Source organism: Osmerus eperlanus, chromosome 8, assembly GCF_963692335.1.
Source record: "Osmerus eperlanus chromosome 8, fOsmEpe2.1, whole genome shotgun sequence".
In the NCBI taxonomy this organism is placed as follows: domain Eukaryota; kingdom Metazoa; phylum Chordata; class Actinopteri; order Osmeriformes; family Osmeridae; genus Osmerus; species Osmerus eperlanus.
In genome coordinates this window covers 6,932,463-6,951,677 of record NC_085025.1, presented here as the reverse complement: position 1 = coordinate 6,951,677, position 19,215 = coordinate 6,932,463, and the positions used below count along the sequence as shown (strand labels likewise).

Below are 19,215 nucleotides of genomic sequence, written 5' to 3'. Positions count from 1 at the left end.
TCTGCTGCTTGAACTCCAGCCAGCTCTGAAGATCACCGCTGTCCAGTGGACCCCACTCACCTGCACTTTCAGCTCCCCAAAGACCTGCTCTCTCCTGCTGCGTGCCGGAGGTTCATCTCGTAGGCGACTCTGCCTCTGCAGTGGTCAGACAAAAAGGGGAAATGCTTCATATATAAAAATGGACCACATTGTTTGCGAAGCGTATCATGACAACAAAGGCAAAGACGGAAGGCAGTGCTGCACGAAAACACAATGTTAGGTTGCCCCCTTGTGGTCGCATCAGGGTACCTCGCTTCACGGAAGCGAGAGAGCGAGCGAGTTCAGAGGAAGAACTTCACTCTCTGCAAAACGGAGATGAAGTCAGTCAGGTGGCGGAGTCCCGTCCTATGGTAAAAGCTTTTCCAGTTAGAGCCGACATGTGATGCAGGTCCCGTGCGTCCTGGCTGCAGCAGAGCGGGGCTGTGCTCCCGTGTGCTGTGTGGCCCGGCCCAGGACAGATGGCTGAGGGGGGAAAGGCACATGAATTGATTAGGTTTGGTGGTGAACTGTTGCAATGAGCGGCAGCTGCCCACCTGCCCCTGCGGGTCCCCGTGCCAGGCCATGCGTGGTCCTGCGCCTCTCCGCCAGATGCTGCCCCCCGTGCCTGTGCCCGCTTTAGACCACACACACACCAGATGTTGCCCTCCACCCCCAGCCTCCCCACCCTCGTCACCCCCCCCCCCCCCCCGTCTTGGGTGAGCCTGTTTGGATCAAGGGGATGCTGCTGTGTTGGGTCTCTTCCTCCACTGACTGCCTACCAGAGGGGGTCCTGTGCTTGTTTAGCTGGGTTTTACACACGGTCCGTTTCCATGTAAACTGTTCAGTATGAGATGGATGAGACAGTTTTATTGAACATTATCTATTCAGATAATGAATTCAACTTTAAAAAAAAATATATATACAGTATGTCTCTTCAGTAAAGCTTCAAAACAGACACTGGTAAACAAAAAAATCTGTACTAAGTATTTGCATGTGACTGGACACAAGAAAAGGTAGGTCAAAATGATAAAATACAAATAGTGTCAAGCTATCATCCATGCAGGGGCCCCCTCTGTCATCGTCTCTCTGATGTTGAAGCTATGGTGTTGAGGCTAGTGATGATCACCACTGAGGCCTACAGCTCAGCTCAGAATGCTCAGCTCAACCTGACACAGACTCTCCTGTGCTGGAAGTGTTCACTGGGAGACATGCTGCTCATCTGTCAATACAAGTGTCTTGGCAAGTTAGCAGGGGGATTGGTACAGGCTACTGAGCGGTATTCTGAGAAAAGCCATTTTTCACGTAGTCACTAATGAAGACGTGATCCCTCGACAACGTTAACTGTCTTGTGTGAAGAGGGAGCCTCTCCACTCACTGTCAGTTAGTGATGTCATGGAGCCTTCACATTCAAAATAAAGAAATAAATCAAAGTAACAAGAACAACCAAAATGTGCTTCTTTATTCACAATATATGTGGATTTACAAACACAAGTACAATATGTAAACATCTGAATAGGAACCAAACTACAAACGCTACAATAGCATATATGTTCTTACAGTTTGAATACAATTATTTCATGAGTGCAATAGAAATATATAAAAAAAACTAATCAACTAATACATGACATGTTTTTTCCTAAAAGGTTCATTTTGGCTACATTTGGCTTCAAATAAACGTACAACAATTACTGTAATGCCTGTAATTACTGTAATGCTAGTACTCCCCCCCCCCCCCCCCTCCAATGTCTGTATACCATTGCCATGGTGACAGAACTTCACCCAAATAAAGCTACTGTTTATATTGGTAAGTAAATAAATACCAAAATAGAAAACAATAGCGAAGACTGAAATGCATTGTAAAAACCTACAGTGAGAAAATAGAATGCTACCATACACCGTCTTTGAACTTGTGATGTCACACTGAGTGCAACACTATGCGTTTAGATTTGTAATTGCAGTACATCAAATAACATCATTTTGGTCAAAACTAAAACATGAGTGCAAGACTCATATCAAAGTTGATTTAAAAAAGGCATTTTATGGCAACTTGGCTGTTTCAAATCAAAAGCGATATTTAAAGGTGAGGATATGCTAAACTCAGTGTGGGTAAAGGGATTCAGGAAACCAGAGGACAGACTGAACTTGAGGCTGTTAGGTAGGTGCTAGAGTTTGCTACATCCTGACTGCTGAAACTTAGCTGGGGAACCAGACACATCTGCAAGCTCATGTTTTATTTGCTCTGGTAGATGGGTGTGGTCACCCTCCCACTCAAACAGATTTCCCTTTGACCAGAATCTGTCTGGGCCAATCACACGTTGATCTGATATGGGGCTGGTTGACGGGGGGCAGATCGCCCCTTGAAAATGAACTGAGAAGTTCCAGACTAATACGCCTTTGTAGATTAGTCTGGAGATGCCAGGCTAGCTAAATGTCAGCATTAAGGTAACAATTCAAAGACTGATTCTTAAATGACCAAAATGATTTTTGTGAGTAGTTTTAGATATAAATTATAGCTACTGTTCAGTACAGTATGTCCTTTACCACTACGTATAGAGTTGACTACACAGCATCATTTAATATGAAGACCTTTCAGTAAACATTTTAATTTGACTGAATTTACAAATAAATCCAGGGATTTGAATCCTCATTTAAATTTAAATGGAAGATTTCCAGGAGGTTTCTCTGCACTGAGCCTCAGTGAGGTGTTCTGTAAGCTCATAAATACTGTTCTCCAAGTGACCTGATCATATGTACCTGACTCTTCAACAGACCTCAGCTGGTCGGCTGTAGCTGTTAATAAATAGAAGCACGTTCTAGATGCAGTCAGACGAGTTAGCGTTGAGACATCTGTACAAGACCAAATCACACAACAACAACTCTTGAACCTCCACATGAAGACAGGCCTGCTGGCCTCCTCCTTCAGTCCAGCTCCTCAACACAACAGGCATTTGCAGTGCCCTCTCAGTCTGGGACAGACGGCTGGACCTAAACCCACCATCCAGTTCATAGTCCGGGTCAGACCAGCCGTGGTCAGTCCAGTCCCTGTAAACAGCACTGCTCAACCCTGGCTGCGGTCCCACAGACCTGTCTGCCTGACCCCACAACCCATGGGGGACCAGCTGACCTGGTCCACTGTCCACAACCGGACCTTGCCGACTGTTGCCGGGGCGATGGTGAAGGTTAGGTGGGCAGAGGGTCGTCGTCTCCCTTGCTGCATTTGCACTTGCAGCACAGGACAAAGGGTGTGGCCAGGAGGAGAAAGGGAGAGGCCACCAACAGGAGCAGACCGAAGCCGGCAAATATACCCACCACCTGGAGGAAGGAGGAAGAGAGAGGGGAGAGAGAGAGGTAGAGAGACAGGGGAAACAGAGACAGAGACAGAGAAAGAGGGGAGCAGCATTTCCTTAGCATACATCCAGTCCCGTATTTCACAGTTTAAAAGACAACAAACAAGATCCAATCCTGTATTTCATTAAGACATTAAAAGACAACAAATAAGATCTTCTTTTCACAATTTCACTCAAGCAGCATACTGCCAAGTAACTAGACAGTACGATCACCAAGCACACACCACAACAGTGACTTCTGTGTGGTGCGGTTATCCCTTTGACAGGCTCTGCTGCATGCATGACCCACTAGGGGGCAGTAGATGCCTGTTCATCCATCTCAGGTCATGCTGTTGGGCTGACAGTAGGTGCAGCTGACTGGTCTAGCAGGGCTGTGGTCTGTGAAAGATTGGTTACCCTTCACTGGCCTTTAATGGTACCAGGCATGCATGACTAAAGCACAGCAGCCCAACAGAAGGGATGTAGCCAGCTATGCTGTGTTGAGGTAAACAGACCTGTGCTTCTCTACACAAACCACTCAGACACACGGATGAGGGTGAGACTGCAGCCTCTAGAAAACATCTCTTTCAGAACTTAATCAAAGGATCTGTCCTCAAAGGAGCCACCAATTTGAATCATGTTTTGGACGCGGTTTTGGTGGGATGGTTTCTGACCTCCTTCCCCAAGCGGCTGGTGCGACACGTACCTGCGCCCGGTGCCAGATGACAGAGGCTCTGGAGTGGCCCAGCTTGTTCCTGCATGGGCCTTTGTCATAATGGATGAGCAGGAAGTCATCCTGGGGTAGGGGGTGTAGAGGAAAGGGAAGAGAGAGGGGAAGGGGTCGGGTGAGGGAGATGTAGAAGGGCGGATGGGGTGGAAGGGCAGATCGGACTGTCAAAACCAGCTCAAACCAAAGAATAAAGAGACAAAGATAACATATACATCATGTACTAACCATCAACTGGGTGAGGTATTACAACATGCATGAGGTGGTGTGTGTGTGTGTGTTGGGCTATCAGCAGAAGGTGCCAACTCACATCCAGAGACTCCAGGCAGTACCAGCAGAAGGCGTGCTTGCAGTTCTTACACATCATCTGGGCGCAGCCCTCGTCTCTCTCGATGTACACCTTACACTTGGGACAGCGCTTGATGGGGGCGTCATCCCCCTCCTCGCTCTTGTAGATGGAGCTGCAGGGGGAGGAGACAGTAAGGAGGGGGCGGGGCCTCAGGGTGGAACTACTCAGACCAGGGTTCTCCAACCCTGGTCCTCGAGGGCCGCTGTCCTGCATGTTTTAGGTGTTTCCCTGCGCTCCAGCACACCTGTTTCAAATGAATGGGTCGTTATCAAGCTCTGTGGAAGCCGGGTAATGACCATTCATTTGAAGCAGGTGTGCTGGAGCAGGGAAACGTCTAAAACATGCAGGACAGTGGCCGTCGAGGACCAGGATTGGAGAACCCTGACTTAGACGAATACAGACTCCCCGTGTAACCACGATTCTTCCTTCTGCTTAGTTTGTAGCACGAGCAGAAGGCGTTTGCGTGTTTGTGTCCAAGTGTAAGATGTCTGATTGGAGCGCCTGTGTGTGCGTGTCCAGTCCCAGGTGTGTGGTACCTGGTGTCCCCTGGCAGGAAGCTGGTGATGGGCATGTTCTCCTGGCAGGCCTGGCCCCTGTGCCAGATGGCCCGGCAGGCGCGGCAGAACTCCAGGCTGCAGGCGGGGCACTGGACCAGCTGGGGCAGAGGTAGCCCCGCCTCCGAGAGCTGGCACACTGCCTGGCAGGACGAGGACGGGCACCAGGTCCGGCACGGGTCCAGCAGCACCTCTGAGGAACACACAGGAAGCAGAGTTCACTAGCTGATACACCCACACCTGTCCCAGTGGCAGTGCGTGTCTGCGTGGGATGGAAGAGCAACGCTGGGTTTCCGTCACATTCAAGTAAATGGCTCTGCTGAGTTGTCAAGGCCTGTGCAATAGCACAGGCTTTCCATGATTGGTGGCTCATTTGTGGGGTTTCTAGGTTAAAGACATTTCACAGGTTCAGGATACTATGGTGCTGTCCTGGTTTGATCCAGTCCTGATTACTATTGGAGGTCTTCTATAGGCAGAAAAAACTACAAAAACATGTGTACATACTCACAATAACAACTGCAAGGAGGGGGGGCAACCATTAGGGAAATATTCATTCAGTTTATTCATGAGCCAGATGTGTTGGGCTTAGTTAGTTCTGAAGATGTTGCCAATTAAATCCTACACAAATCCAATTAGGAGTGAATTAGATTAAAATGAAGAAAAACGCTCCCAGCCTGCATTTCTCTCATCACTCAGTCTATTTTGAGGACAGAGGTTGAGATTGGCCCGGGTAGGGCCAAGGGCTGCTGAATAACAACACAGGGCTTATGTTCTCGTGGGACAGCCTCACTGTCATGGTCATAGGCACAGTGGTGCTAATGCTCGCTCACCTCTCTCAAACTTGAGCCTCTTGTACCTCTGCATGCTCTCTGCTGCCACCATGCACTCAATCTGCAGAGAGAGGAGGGAAGGAAAGGAGAGAGAGAAAGAGAGAGGAGGGAATGAAAGGAGACAGAGACAGAGAGAGGAGGGAAGGAAAGGAGAGAGAGACAGAGAGAGGAGGGAAGGAAAGGAGAGAGAGACAGGGATAGGCCAAAGAAGACACACATATGGGTTAACTCTTTAATCCGACTTCAGTTCTGACCTCCATCAGGCTTCTCTTGGCTTAAAGCAAAAGTGCACTACCTCGTTCTCCTGCAGGTGCCCACTTTCAGGACAGGCAGAGTCTGGACAGCTAATGGCTGACTCCAGGCCCTCTTTGATAAGAAGTTCCACATACTGCTTCAGGCACTGTAGAGAAAACCAAAGCATGGGTCAAACAGGCTTTTTGATCAGGGGTTTGACTATGTGACACAATACCCAAGATTCTTAGGGTCTTGTGTGGAGGAACCACCTGCTCCTTGAGTGATGCCACTCTCCCCTTCCAGAACCCAGGCAGACATGACATCATGCAGAACAGAATAGTCTGCTGCCACACTATCGCTTTAAGGAGGGGAACCGAGTGACATCATCAGTCTTTAATCTGCAGCCTCGTTGTCTCCCCGTCAGGCTTCTCCTCCTTCCTGCCACCCCTCTGCCACCCCCCTTCCTCCTCCCTGCTACCCCACTTCCTCCTCCCTGCCAACCCCCCTTCCTCCTCCCTGCCACCCCCCTTCCTCCTCCCTGCTACCCCCCTTCCTCCTCCCTGCCAACCCCCTTCCTCCTCCCTGCCAACCCCCCTTCCTCCTCCCTGCCAACCCCCCTTCCTCCTCCCTGCCAACCCCCCTTCCTCCTCCCTGCCACCCCCCTTCCTCCTCCCTGCCACCCCCCTTCCTCCTCCCTGCCACCCCCCTTCCTCCTCCCTGCCAACCCCCTTCCTCCTCCCTGCTACCCCACTTCCTCCTCCCTGCCAACCCCCCTTCCTCCTCCCTGCCACCCCCCTTCCTCCTCCCTGCCACCCCCCTTCCTCCTCCCTGCCACCCCCCTTCCTCCTCCCTGCCAACCCCCTTCCTCCTCCCTGCCACCCCCCTTCCTCCTCTCTGGGATGGGGAGTGTTCTCACTGACAGCTTGCCTTGTTCTCCATCAGTGCGCTCTTTCCTGCACCGCTGCTCTCAATCACCCCCTCATGCCGAGGCTCAATTCAGTCAGCAACACTCTTGTGCTGAGAAGGGCAGAGGGCTGCTATTGAGCTAGCTAGAGATCGGTCTCTGTGTACCACTTCACTTGCTAGAGAATGGCCTTTTATGTAGCGCTAGATAGAAAACAAGGGAACTATACATGTTGTTAGGTTGTTCATCTGACGTTTACTCTAGCGCTTAGTAGCACGATTAACATCCAAACACCATGAAAGATCAGTGGATGTAGAACATCTTAGCGCTGTGTGAACCCTTTAGGCCTGCTCACCAGTGTGTGTGTGTGTGTGTGTACTGACCAGGGTGCAGAAGACACATTGGCATTGGTGGATGGCGGTCATCTGCTCTAGAGGGAACTCTGCAAGGCACAGCTTGCAGGACATGAGGGGGTCCAGAGCCAGTTCCCAGGTGGGCTCGTACCGAGACGACGATGAGGTCATGACCTCGGCCACGGGCGACCTGGAAACGCACAAGGCTTAGATGGTCATACACCTTGTAGATAAGCTGGAGTTGGAAAGAGGAGAACGGGTCGGTCATTTAGAACAGCGTAGAGAACGCAGTTTGTTGGTTAGGCTTCACAGTAAAAGGATTCATAGTGGTGGGTGCTGAGGGTGAGAGTGTCACCCACAGGAGGCTTGTACTCGATCCAGGATGTGCTGGAGTCTGCTCAGAGGTGGCCTCAGTGCTACTCCCCCTGATTGGCGGCTTCTGCCACAAGGCCTCCTGGGTCATGTGTATGTGAATGTCCCAATATAACACAAGTTATATCACAGCAGGACCCACCTCACCCTTCAGTCTAACATTAGGACAAAGAGAGTGAGAGTGCGCGGCAGTCGGAAAACCTAAAAATGGTAGCCTGAAGGTCACACACGCCCACGCACATCCTCCGGCAGCCAGGATTTCACAACCTCCTCTCCAAACTGAGAAGAGACAGAAGATGCGGCGTGGGCTTGCTCTCCCTCCAGGCTAGATGGCATCATCCTCATACCGCCTCTACAGAGCCATCACAGCAGGACGGAAATACATGTGCTACTCAAATACTCCACATACTATTTTGAATCATTTCAGGGGCTGATCTCTGTTCAATTATTCTCATCTGGCACATTGGAACCACTGGGCTGTTGTCATAGAAATGTAAGCCCCCTCCAAGCTCCCATTACACCATTTTCTAAATGATTTAATTGGATTTTGACCGGGCTTTGCCTTACAATGAAATAGTGACTGATTATACCCAACACCAGGTGACATTAGCTATAATAGAACAGGATATTATCTCGCGAGGGGAGGCTAGCGTACATTATGTTCCGCCGGTTTCAACTCAACATCCAAGCCTATTTATCATCATCTCCGTTACATGTAGGAGGAATGCTGCTGTTCACACATAGCCTAGAGGTTTCTTTATTTGCACCCCACATACATAATCTACTCCCGAAGAGCCATTATTAAGCTTGCAGAGAAAACCAGTATGATTTTTAATCTTGTATGGTCACGTGGTCTTGTGTATGGTCAGCTGGCTTGGAGGTTAGTATCTTGCAGGCTACAGGCAACAAATTCACAAAATGGCACATTGAGGCAAAATAAGAATAGGTAGTTATACTGACTGTTGAGCTAGGAAACACTAAAATGCAGGCTAAACGTCACAACCTATAGCAGAAGCACCTCCATGAACAAGTTCCTTAATTGGCTAGCAAGTAGCTAGTCACTCACATGCCATGTTCTGCATGCCAACACTCATTATGTTCTGAGGAGAAGATGGATGTCTATCTCTTCAGTCTCCCAACCAGAACCATGTCTCCACCATGGAAAGAGACAAGAAAAGAAGTATAAATGACCAATCTTAATTGAGTTGAAGATGGCTGCGCAGCAATTTCAGAGTGTCACTTTCAATTAGACAGGTGGTCAGTCAGATAAGGCCCCGGCCCACTGACATGGGGGGAGGCGGGATAAGCATGCAACGCTCGTATGGCAACCACTGAGGCATGTTCAGTCAACCGGAACAAACGCTTCCACAAAAGAAGAAGTATTACAAAGAATTTAACTATTTGATGTTTAATTATACCTACAGCAAAACCACGCCTTCACCCAAATCATTCTGCTGGATAAATGATCAAGGGAACGAGGGACCTGCCGTACGAATCTAACATTTATCCAGATGCTAATGTTAGCACATGCAGGCTGTGAAAACACTTCACGGAAGTCCACAAGGATTTATTACCATTGCTCAATCTTCCTAATTCCCATGACAATGCTGATGTGATGAGCTACTTCCTGGCTTTGCCACTGTGCCAGTTTACAGCATGGTGACACACGACCACAATGGTTATTCATCTGGACCATCTTCTGCAACGACCCTCCATCTGGTCCAGTGTGAGTCAATGAAGCAAAACATTGGAGAGAAAACCATGTTACGTAATAGACCTATATATAGTTAAGTTTAGCAAACTGATGAAGGATTTGAAGGATTTATTTTTCAACAACACGCATATAGTATAATGGTGTGGCCTAACTTAAACTCAGAGAATTAAATGTATGCACCATGATGGCACTTTAGGCTAAGCTCGAATCCGTAGCTGAATTTCTGCCATTGGAAAAAGGCATCTCTCCTCAACTCAGCACCTGTTCTATAGAATGCAACTGGAGATGCCTTTCTCTCATGTCACGGTCCATCTCCGTCAAACACACTTCTGGAGCTGGACTTAGAGCAGGACAGCTTTTTCGTTTGCTACAGGGCACAATATAGCTAGAATTATATAATGTACCATGCAAACCTTACATAATCCATCTAGGTTAACGCCAAATTACATCTCTTTTTCATATTACAATGTGGCACGCTTGTGTGTGTGTGTCTCTCTCGTTGCGATGGATAGTGGGCTTCGCCTGTAGAATCAGCTGACCCCCAAGATTTTCTACTTACGGTTTTCATACCTTCAAAGAAATGATCAAGGCAAATTTGAACAATTAAAAAAACTACAACAAAAAACTGAATTTAGGAATGCAGCAGAACTACCCATAAATGCCTATAAGGCAAAGGAAAGATCGCAAATCCCTCAAGCACCACATCGTAAAGTTCTTTGATTTCCCTAGTAAGACTCAACAGAGAGGACTGTCAAAAAAGTGAAATGTCAGCTTGTGACCAGAGCTTCCAGGCTGGAGAGGAGAAACAGGAGAGGAATCACAGATCTACTGGAGGATGAGAGACAAATGGGTTGCTCTATAGGGAGACCGCACTAAGTCAAATTAACAAATAACAAGATTGCAGATCTAGCCCAGATTCTGAAGAAAAAGCGAGAATAATGTTACAAAAGAGGGAAAATCTGCTTCCTAATTACTCGGCCAGGCAGGGAAAGAGAAGCAGGACAAGACAGTCCCAGTCTGAGTCTGGCCTACAGTAGACAGATCTAACAAGCAGTCCCAAATCCCAAGGGAAAGAGAGAGAAAGAGAGAGGGGCTCTGAGAAGCCAACCAGAAGAGGAGGCAGTTCCCCCAGGGCAGCAGACAGAACTGTTACCTTGATAACACAAACAATCCTTCTGGGACCAAGTGAAGGTTGTCCGGCGGATCCAGTGTTGTGCCAAAGCTACACAGCAACATGATCTCCCATAAGGCCTTGCCCCAGTTACTGAAGATCTACAGCTGAATGTGCTGCAAACACGACCAGTACACCAGGCCATTTCAAAAAAGGGATTTTCCATCTCTTGGGTGTTATGGCAGACTTACTCTCTTCTCCAGCCGTCTGTGACCTGAAAGCCCAGGCCAGTGAGTCCACTGCTCTGCTAGGTGAATAACTGAACACTGCAGGGAGACAGTCCCTCCTCCTTGTCCTACTCAATCGAGTAAAAAGTTCACCCCAAGTTCAACGTGAGCAGAATGCCTGGGTCTTGTGCTTTATACAGTAACAGACACCCTTCTCAACAGTCTTTCATATGTAACTCAACAGAAGCGCTGGGGGATTTCACCTGATAAGGCCAATGGTGGCTAGAAGACGGCCAGCAGGCAGGCAAACAGAAAGAGGAGTTGTAGCTGTGTGGGTCTGTGGCCAATTCTCAGCTTAAGGACAGAGGTGAACTGGAATGCAGTTTTGCTGCGTAATACAGTAGATGACTGCCTCCCTAGGCCCAGTGCCTCGCTGGGTCGGGATGTCTGGATCTGGGGGGGGCGACTGCACTGATGACATCACCTGCCCTTTGCCAGGCGCCAATCACGCCATACACAACTGCCTGTCAAAGAGGGACATGGAGGGTGAGAGAAAAAGGGAATAAGGGAACAGGCCAAGTAAAAGGCTAGTTGGGGAATGTGAGAACAGAATTGAAATAAAAACATGAAAAGGGGAGTGGACGGAGGGGAATGATCCATAGAGGAAGCTGGTGGGAAAAGGGAAGGGCGCAGCAGTTTAGACACGGGAAGTGTGTGTCATGCAGAAAAGAGCAAGTTAGTTAGCAGAGAGGAGAGGCGGAGAGAGGAGAGGAAGTGAAGAGGGAGGAGTTACAGAAGAGAAACAGGGGGAAGATGTCCGTAGACAAAATAGTTTCCTCTGCGGTCGCTCAGCTTCTATCAGACATTCCTGAACAAACATGTCTTCCTGCTCATCAAATCATGTCTTCCCCATCCTTGATGCTGTTTATAATGAAATGATGACAGCTCGCTACAGACTGGCAAGAGGGGGGAAGAAGAGGAATGGGTAGATTCATTATTTCCTTCCTTCAGACTCCAGCCTTGCCCCAAACATGGGCCCTGGCCCGATAGAACAGAGCCCGATTGATTTACCGATTTAAAACCATTTTTAGATCTTTTATATTGTTATCACAAGTATAAATATATTTTCAGTTAATTATGAAATGGTGGTGAGACAAGTGGCAGGCCACCACAGTCCAAGTAACAAATGGGGAACTGCAGAATATCGGTCGATATGTCAACAGACGTTTTTCCCCTCCAGGATGGGTCGGGCTTTACCACAGAAGGCACTGCATCTCTGAGCCAAGTAAAAGAGAGAGAGAGAGAGAGAGAGAGAGAGAGAGAGAGAGAGAGAGAGAGAGAGAGAGAGAGAGAGAGAGAGAGAAATACGGTACAGTGTTGACGATCGATGAACAGCCTTTTGACACCCATTTATCCGGGATGAACGTCAAACGAGTGAAATCATCTCTTCTCTCTGTAATGGCAATACCATTCAAATAAATAATCTACACCAATAAGCACCACGTGTATTGCGTTAAATCCAGGCAGTTCGTCTGACTGCCAGTTCATCTGAATTACATGATCCACTTTGCTGCCTGCAAACACTTAAGTGCTTAGATAACTGGAGGGATGAAGGGATTTGTGATCAGTCATAATCCATACTGCTCTGTGCCTTCTGATATAATGGTTCATCTTCCTAAGAGCCTAATTGGAATGGAGGTTAGCTGGCAGGAGGGGTCATGTTGTGATGACCTAGGGTCAATCCGTCTCAGGTACAGGAACACCATGATCTGCTGCTGTTGACAAACTAGAGCACCACAGACAAAAGAGCGCCCTGCATGGAAACATTCATCCAGTTTCAACACTGATGTTGCAATCACAATAAAAACAACTTTGTTTCATGTGGGAGAATTACGGAGAACAGTAAACTTTCACTGCTGATCCATGAAGCCTGTACTTTTTATGTGCAAGAGGAGGTGCACCCAAAGTTGCCTCAAAGTCAGTTTGACATAAGCACATGAATTGAACAGCTCATGCTTGGGTTGGACTTTCACATTCTGCTATTTCAGTCACTGCATTGCAGTCACAAACACCTTTAAGTAGCTTACTGACTGGGTAGTTCACACTGAGCTAGAAGATCATCATGACAGCACCACATTCCATCCTCAGGTGAAGAAGAAAAACTGACAGAAATATGGAAGAAAATAAGTTGCCTGTCTTAGGTGGTGAGAACAAATAGTCTACACAAGAAATACAGAGGCAAGAGACACCAAAACACTCTTGGTGTTACACATTCAAACAAACTTCCCTCATGATTCAAAAGTTGATGGCTACTCACCCCTGAACCACCATTTTTGCACCCGATGTTGGACAATAATAAAATACAAACACTTCAAATGGCTGAGTTCGAACTCCCAATGTAGCATGTAGATAGAGCAGCTAGATGAGCTAGGACCTGTTCCCAGCTAACATCACAACGTTAACACCTTCAGCAGAAGTGGCGGTAACCGCACACAGCCAACTGATTGGCTAACTGATCCTGCTTAGGTCCAGGCTGGACTATTTATCCACCTTGTCCCTAAAAGAGATCTGCTGCCACAGACAGGGTCCTTAGCGTGCGTGCGCGTGCATGTGTGTATGGGTTGGGTAGACTGGGAGCGGGGCTGGCAGGCACAGTGTGTTCCATTTTCAGGGAGCCCTCTCTCTCCCATGAAAGAGACATTCTTCAGGCCCTCTCTTTTTCAGATCCAGCTGCACTGCCCTGTCTGTCTGCAGGCACTCCGTCTGTCAGTGTGTCTGTCTGCCTTTCAGCCTGTCTGTCTGCCAGGCTGTCGGTGTCTCTGAATGCCTGCTTGTCTGTCTCGCTATCTACCGTACCTGACTGTCTCTCTGCTGGCCCACTGCTTCCTACCTTTTAGCCTGTCTCTTAGTCTGAGGTCATGAATGCATTAACTGGGTTATTGGGTTTATAACGAGTTAATTGGTTAACTCATGGGCTAATGGGTTATAAAGACTCAGGGAGAGGGGACCACCAGTGATTAAGAGAACGAAGAGGATCTCTTCATCCAAAACTGTACAGCCAATACACGCAAACACTGTTAATTTTGTATACACCAGGGTTCAGCAACTCATACACAAGGTACACTCTAGTACAATCTGCTTCAGAAATAATAACAACCTCCAAAGAAACAATCCCCCTTCAAAGTCTTGGTGGTCGTACCAGTCTTGTATGCCACCTCACTGGACCAAAGAGGCTTTACTGTGTCTCCACATCTCTCAGCTTACTATTACAGATGAATAGGCAGACTTATCAAGAATCCAACCCAGGGACTATGAGCCAAGTGTTTGCCCATAAAACTAATGTGCCAAAAGGGGCACTGAACCTTACACTGAGGAGTGGCTACCCCCGGATGTTACATGTAATGAGGTTTTGACAAATATGCAGTAGCAGTCCTGAGTTAATAGTGTTTCAGAGTACGAACAATCATGCATTTTAACAAGAAACTATAAAGACAACCACAGCCCAACCCTCTAAACCTAAAACAGATATTTTCAACATGAATCATGGCACAGGCTCTGCAAGGCCAGGCTATGTACACAAGCATCTGGTTGATCGTTACCATAGTGGATGATGACTGGTTTTCATAACCCATTTAAACCCCTGAAGAAGCAGGTATAGGAATAACATACACTAATCATCCAACAATAATCTACAGTACCTTCTACCAACAATAGACTGCCTTTAAGACTATTAAACCATTGGTTTGAAAACTCAATGCAGTAAATTATTTTGCTATGAAATTGATAATACTGTAGGCCGACATTGCAAGTAAACAACGATGTTACTGAAGATCAGCAGGACAACTACTAGTGATGGAGGTGTCCCACGAGTATCCCCCAGGATTATTTGAATCGGATTAGATTAGTTGCCATGCTGGGAGTTGACAAATATGTACCTTTATTCAAACAACATTGACATTTGTAAAGTAATTTTCATGTGAAAAGCTACAATTTGAAAGCGGCAAGGAAAGAAAATGTGTCGAAACCGTTCAACATATTCCACACAGTATTTTAAGCAGGGTTTCCCACACCAGGAAACTCCGGTTTCAGCGTAGACAGACGGACTGTAAACATTTCAGATCTGCGTTACGAACAAAACATTTCAACATTGCAAGTATTAGGCTATTTGTATTTTACTGTAATTACAATCAGCATCTCAAGCCTTACCGTGGATTCAGGCTGTGCTTGTACATTGTCTTGAGCATTCGTTTTCCCAGTGTGCTTCTTCCTTTCAAACGGTCGTTTCCATTTTTCAAGATACTCTACCCGGTTTGACACTGGATATCAGTCTCTCCCTCTCCTTAGAAAGTAAAACGACAGCGTAGACCCTTATAAGCTTATCAAAATCAGCTGTGTTTAGTGTGACTCGCTGGAAAGACGCCATTTACGTGCTTACAGAATTGAGAAGCTCAGTAGGTGAGATGGGGTTGATTTTATTTTCTCAGTTCAGCGCTGTTATGAGCGCCTTCTGGTGGACAGTCGACACCCTCTGCCGGTTGCAACCTCGTAGTTGAAACAGTTGAAACCATATAACAATACTGCCACCTGCAGGCTCACGTTGCACATTTTAAAAGACGACCGCCATTCACCAGGTGAATGCTAGTGCAGTGCAAACAACGCTACACTGCACGTCCTTGGATCATATGCAACTATACACATGTCATTACATGACATGTTTTATATGTTTTATTGCGAATAAAATATGGGTTTATGAGGTTTGTAAATCATTGTATTCTGTTTTTAATTTTTTAATGTCCCAACTTTTTGGAAACTGCTGTATATACATTATATGTTAGTCTAAAACATTACAATTGACCTATCTGCACCCATCTAAAACCACTTTACCATATTTATAATAAATTTCAGCAATAATATCTTGCCTGTTTCTCCTTGTTCTTGAATTTTCCTCCAATCCTATGTTTTGTTCAAAATTGGTCTTTCTGGAACCTAAAAAGTTTAGACTGTAGACATGACACATGACTTGTTCGGTGAAGGTGTCGTGTCAGTTTGTGCTGGGTAGCACGGTATGCATGTCCTGTTCCATACTGCCATCAGTGACAGGTAATGTTAGGTGTCTGAAGTTGTCTTGAATATCGCCACCTGGTGATCATAGCGTGTTGTTCCACAGGGCACGCTGTGTGTGCAGAAGAGATATTCGAAACTGAACGAAACGCAACATTAACAGATGCCTCTGAAATAAAACACATAAAGAGCCAGTCAACTGACACCCTATTCATTGCCAACGTTGTTGAGCGGATGTATTAAATTGAATCGCTGTCTGTCACAGATGTTGACTTTGAGACTATCATCTGAACAACCGATGATGCATCAGTTAGGGTAAGAAGTCTTGCATCCACTAGGTGGTGACACAGACCTGGTTACGAAGCAGCTTCCTGGCCCACAGACTGGAGTGAAAATAGGCAGAGGCAGCTGTTTGCACGTAACAAATGACTGGGTCAAAAGCATAAACGAAGCAGAAAGCTTTGAAAACATGTCTAGAAGTTGAAGTGTTCATGCCTGGTCAAGGACCAGTGGGCATAATTATACAACAACCATCTCAATATTTCATTAAACCAACAACAACCTCGGACCAGGGCCACAAACACAGCATACCAAATAATGAAAGGCCGGTTGGGTCCTGAATAACACAGTCGTTTCAGGGAGACAGAGCAGATCCAGCCAGACCTTGACAACAACAAACCCCTCCCATGTTGTTGATGTAGGTGTAATGAGTTGGGACTGACACACTCCCACTGCATTCCACAGACATTGCTGTATAGCTACAAGTATCAGCTGGCAGCTGAATCTTGAACAAAAAAACTGTCATTGAAGATCATTATTTCCATGCTAGCTGACGTCAGGGGAAGTCTGAGGTCTGTCAGGGGATATGCAGTTTAAATATGGAGACAAGGCTGCAAGTCTGGCAAGGCTGCTCTTTCTGGAAATACAGTTCCCTGTCTGTTTCTGTCAACAATATGGCTTTGGAATGTTCAGTACAGTGCAGGATGACATGAAGTCAGTCCAGTGAAGACCCCAGTAGCAAGATGTTTAGGCTTACCCATTGTAGATGTAGAGGTCAAGCTTCATGTCACTTTGAATGCTCAGACAGATGGTCAGTGGCGCCCCCAGAAATATATAATAGGAGTGGCACACCAAAATCAAAAGCTATAACAGAATTTCAGGATTTCTGCAATTATTTTACAATGAATGTGACTAATTGTCTGATGTGCATAGACTAATACCAGTACAGTTAACATTTTGACTCGGGAGTGGGGTCAATACATTGATGCCAATATGATTTCCAGAAATTAATATGTAATTTACATTCAGGGATTGTTTGAAATATGCAAATAATACAATGACATACTGGGAGAGGTTCTGTGTGTTTAACTTGAAAGCAATCTGTACCCTACCATACTGTGAGACTCAAGAGAATGAACATGGAGATTATTAAACACAAGGAATATTGCTTTCCTTTGGTTATTGTTTGTGTGTTCTGTTGTAATACAAGTTTACGTTTTCATGCCAGTCCTGAGAAGCAAATGTATCTCAAATGAGATTTGGACAAGGATTTTTGTATTGAATTGTTTTTTAGTGAACTTGGAGAAAGGTTTAGAAAACAACTATATTGTTGCAGACAATTAAAACCAAAGCCTGCTCTTGCTCACATGGCTTCACATTCATTAAGGGTAACAGATTGAACATTTTGCTGCTATAAAAGATGTGTGAGATATGAAAAAATGTGTTTACATACAGTTCACCGTATAAAAACATCTCTCTGTTGTCTTAGTAGAACTTTTGTTTCATGAGTCGGCACAGTAGGTCCTCAGAAACTGTCTGACCTGAATCCTGTTAAAGGTTCCACTATCTGAACTCAAGAAGATCAAAGAGCAACAATCGGTATTCCCACACACTCCTAAAACCCTGTGGTGATTCGTTATGCTGACAGACACCAACTTTGAAATTCCCCTATTAGTAAGAGAAAGAGCAATATAGAGCCTAAATGAAAGAGCTACAAAAAGAAAAATATCTAGAGAAAGAGATGCAGAGAGAGAAAAAGAGAGAGAGTGTGACAGAAATGGGGAGCGAGAAATGGGGAGGGAGAGACGGGGAGAAAGAGGGAGAAAGAAAGAGCGAGAGATATGAGGAGAGCGGTATAGGGAGAGAGCAAGACAGTGGCCCGAGGCTTTATTGATTTGTGTAACTTATAACCCAGCACCAGAACAGGACACACAACACACCTGATGCTCCTCTCTGAGCATTGATTACAGGCCGGCTTGTTCCGGTGGGTCCCATACAGGCCACACAGTGATCTGTCTTCCAATGACTGACACTGTGGGCTGATGCTTCTTTGCCAAAGCCCGAGGCGCCTCCCCTCCGTCCTGAATGATGATGTCATCAAAGGCTCTCTCCCCACCTCCTCCCTTACCTTCCGCCCTGGCAGGATGGATGGGGTGACAGGGTCATGGGTGAGGTCTGGGTTAGTGCCGGGCCAATGCAGATTCTGGGACAGTGTCCAGATCACCCCCCAGCCCCATCACCTGGAGGTGTATAGTCAGTCATCCTACCAGCCAGGCTGTAAATCAGACAGCAAGCCAGCCAGTCAGCCAATTAGCCAGTCATTCAGTCAGTCAGTCAAACCCAGAGTGGGATTATGTTCCAGCTTTACTTATTTTCTCAAGCGCAACTCTCTCTCTCTCACTCACTCACACACACACACACACACACACACACACACACGCACACACACACACACACACACACACACACACACACACACACACACACACACACACACACACACACACACACACACACACACACACACACACACATTCACACACACACACACACACACACACACACACACACACACACACACACACACGCTGATTAAACTTTGCAGCAGCACTGCCTCCTCCAGTCTCATTGGGTTAGGGTTAGTCTCTCTCCATGACTTCATCCAGTACAGAGTCTCTATGGAGTACACCAATACCCCAGAGCCCCCAGGCCTTACTGTTCTACAGACTTCTAATGTTCTAATGACTTTAACAGGCATAGTCAGCTCAGCCAGAGAGTTCTCAGGCCTTGTTATTTGGGTGATGAACTATACAGGTCTGGAGAGCTGACAGAATCCTAGAACAGGAATTTAAAGCCTTGTGTGAGGATTTGTTATTCTGCGCAACAATCCCTGCTTCCCTCCCCACAGTCCAGATGTACAGCAGCCCCCCTGGACAGACACCAGAGGATGGTTATTATTCCACTGCTTGTGATTGCATCAGCAGCTGGACAGACCAGGCCGAAGCCAGGCCCTTTCCCAGGGACCAGTGGCAGAGAACAGAGGGAGCTGAGTGACCCAAACATCCCAGGAGGCAAGCTGGTGTGATGGAAGTGTCCGGTTTTACTAACCCACTCCCTGCTAATGATAAACCAGGAGGAAGATTCCACACAGTCAAA

The 19,215-nt window shown here is 46.8% G+C and overlaps 1 protein-coding gene across 3 annotated transcripts; it reads right to left on the bottom strand.

Annotated features, from left to right (window-relative positions):
• Positions 1-1,449: 1,449 nt before the first annotated feature.
• Positions 1,450-15,265, bottom strand: rnf144ab (ring finger protein 144ab). 3 transcript variants are annotated; one of them, XM_062467847.1, is made up of 9 exons: positions 15,155-15,265; positions 14,926-15,058; positions 7,326-7,485; positions 6,100-6,204; positions 5,805-5,865; positions 4,957-5,167; positions 4,382-4,532; positions 4,051-4,140; positions 1,450-3,330 (listed from the first exon to the last, which is right to left on the bottom strand). In XM_062467847.1, the coding sequence occupies exons 2-9, from the start codon at positions 14,961-14,963 to the stop codon at positions 3,199-3,201; spliced, it is 948 nt and encodes a 315-aa protein (XP_062323831.1). In that variant the 5' UTR covers positions 14,964-15,058; positions 15,155-15,265; the 3' UTR covers positions 1,450-3,198. The 3 variants fall into 3 exon arrangements, with proteins under 3 accessions (XP_062323831.1, XP_062323832.1, XP_062323830.1); XM_062467848.1 differs by lacking the exons at positions 14,926-15,058; positions 15,155-15,265 and adding an exon at positions 13,037-13,285; XM_062467846.1 differs by lacking the exons at positions 14,926-15,058; positions 15,155-15,265 and adding an exon at positions 9,242-9,814.
• Positions 15,266-19,215: the final 3,950 nt, after the last annotated feature.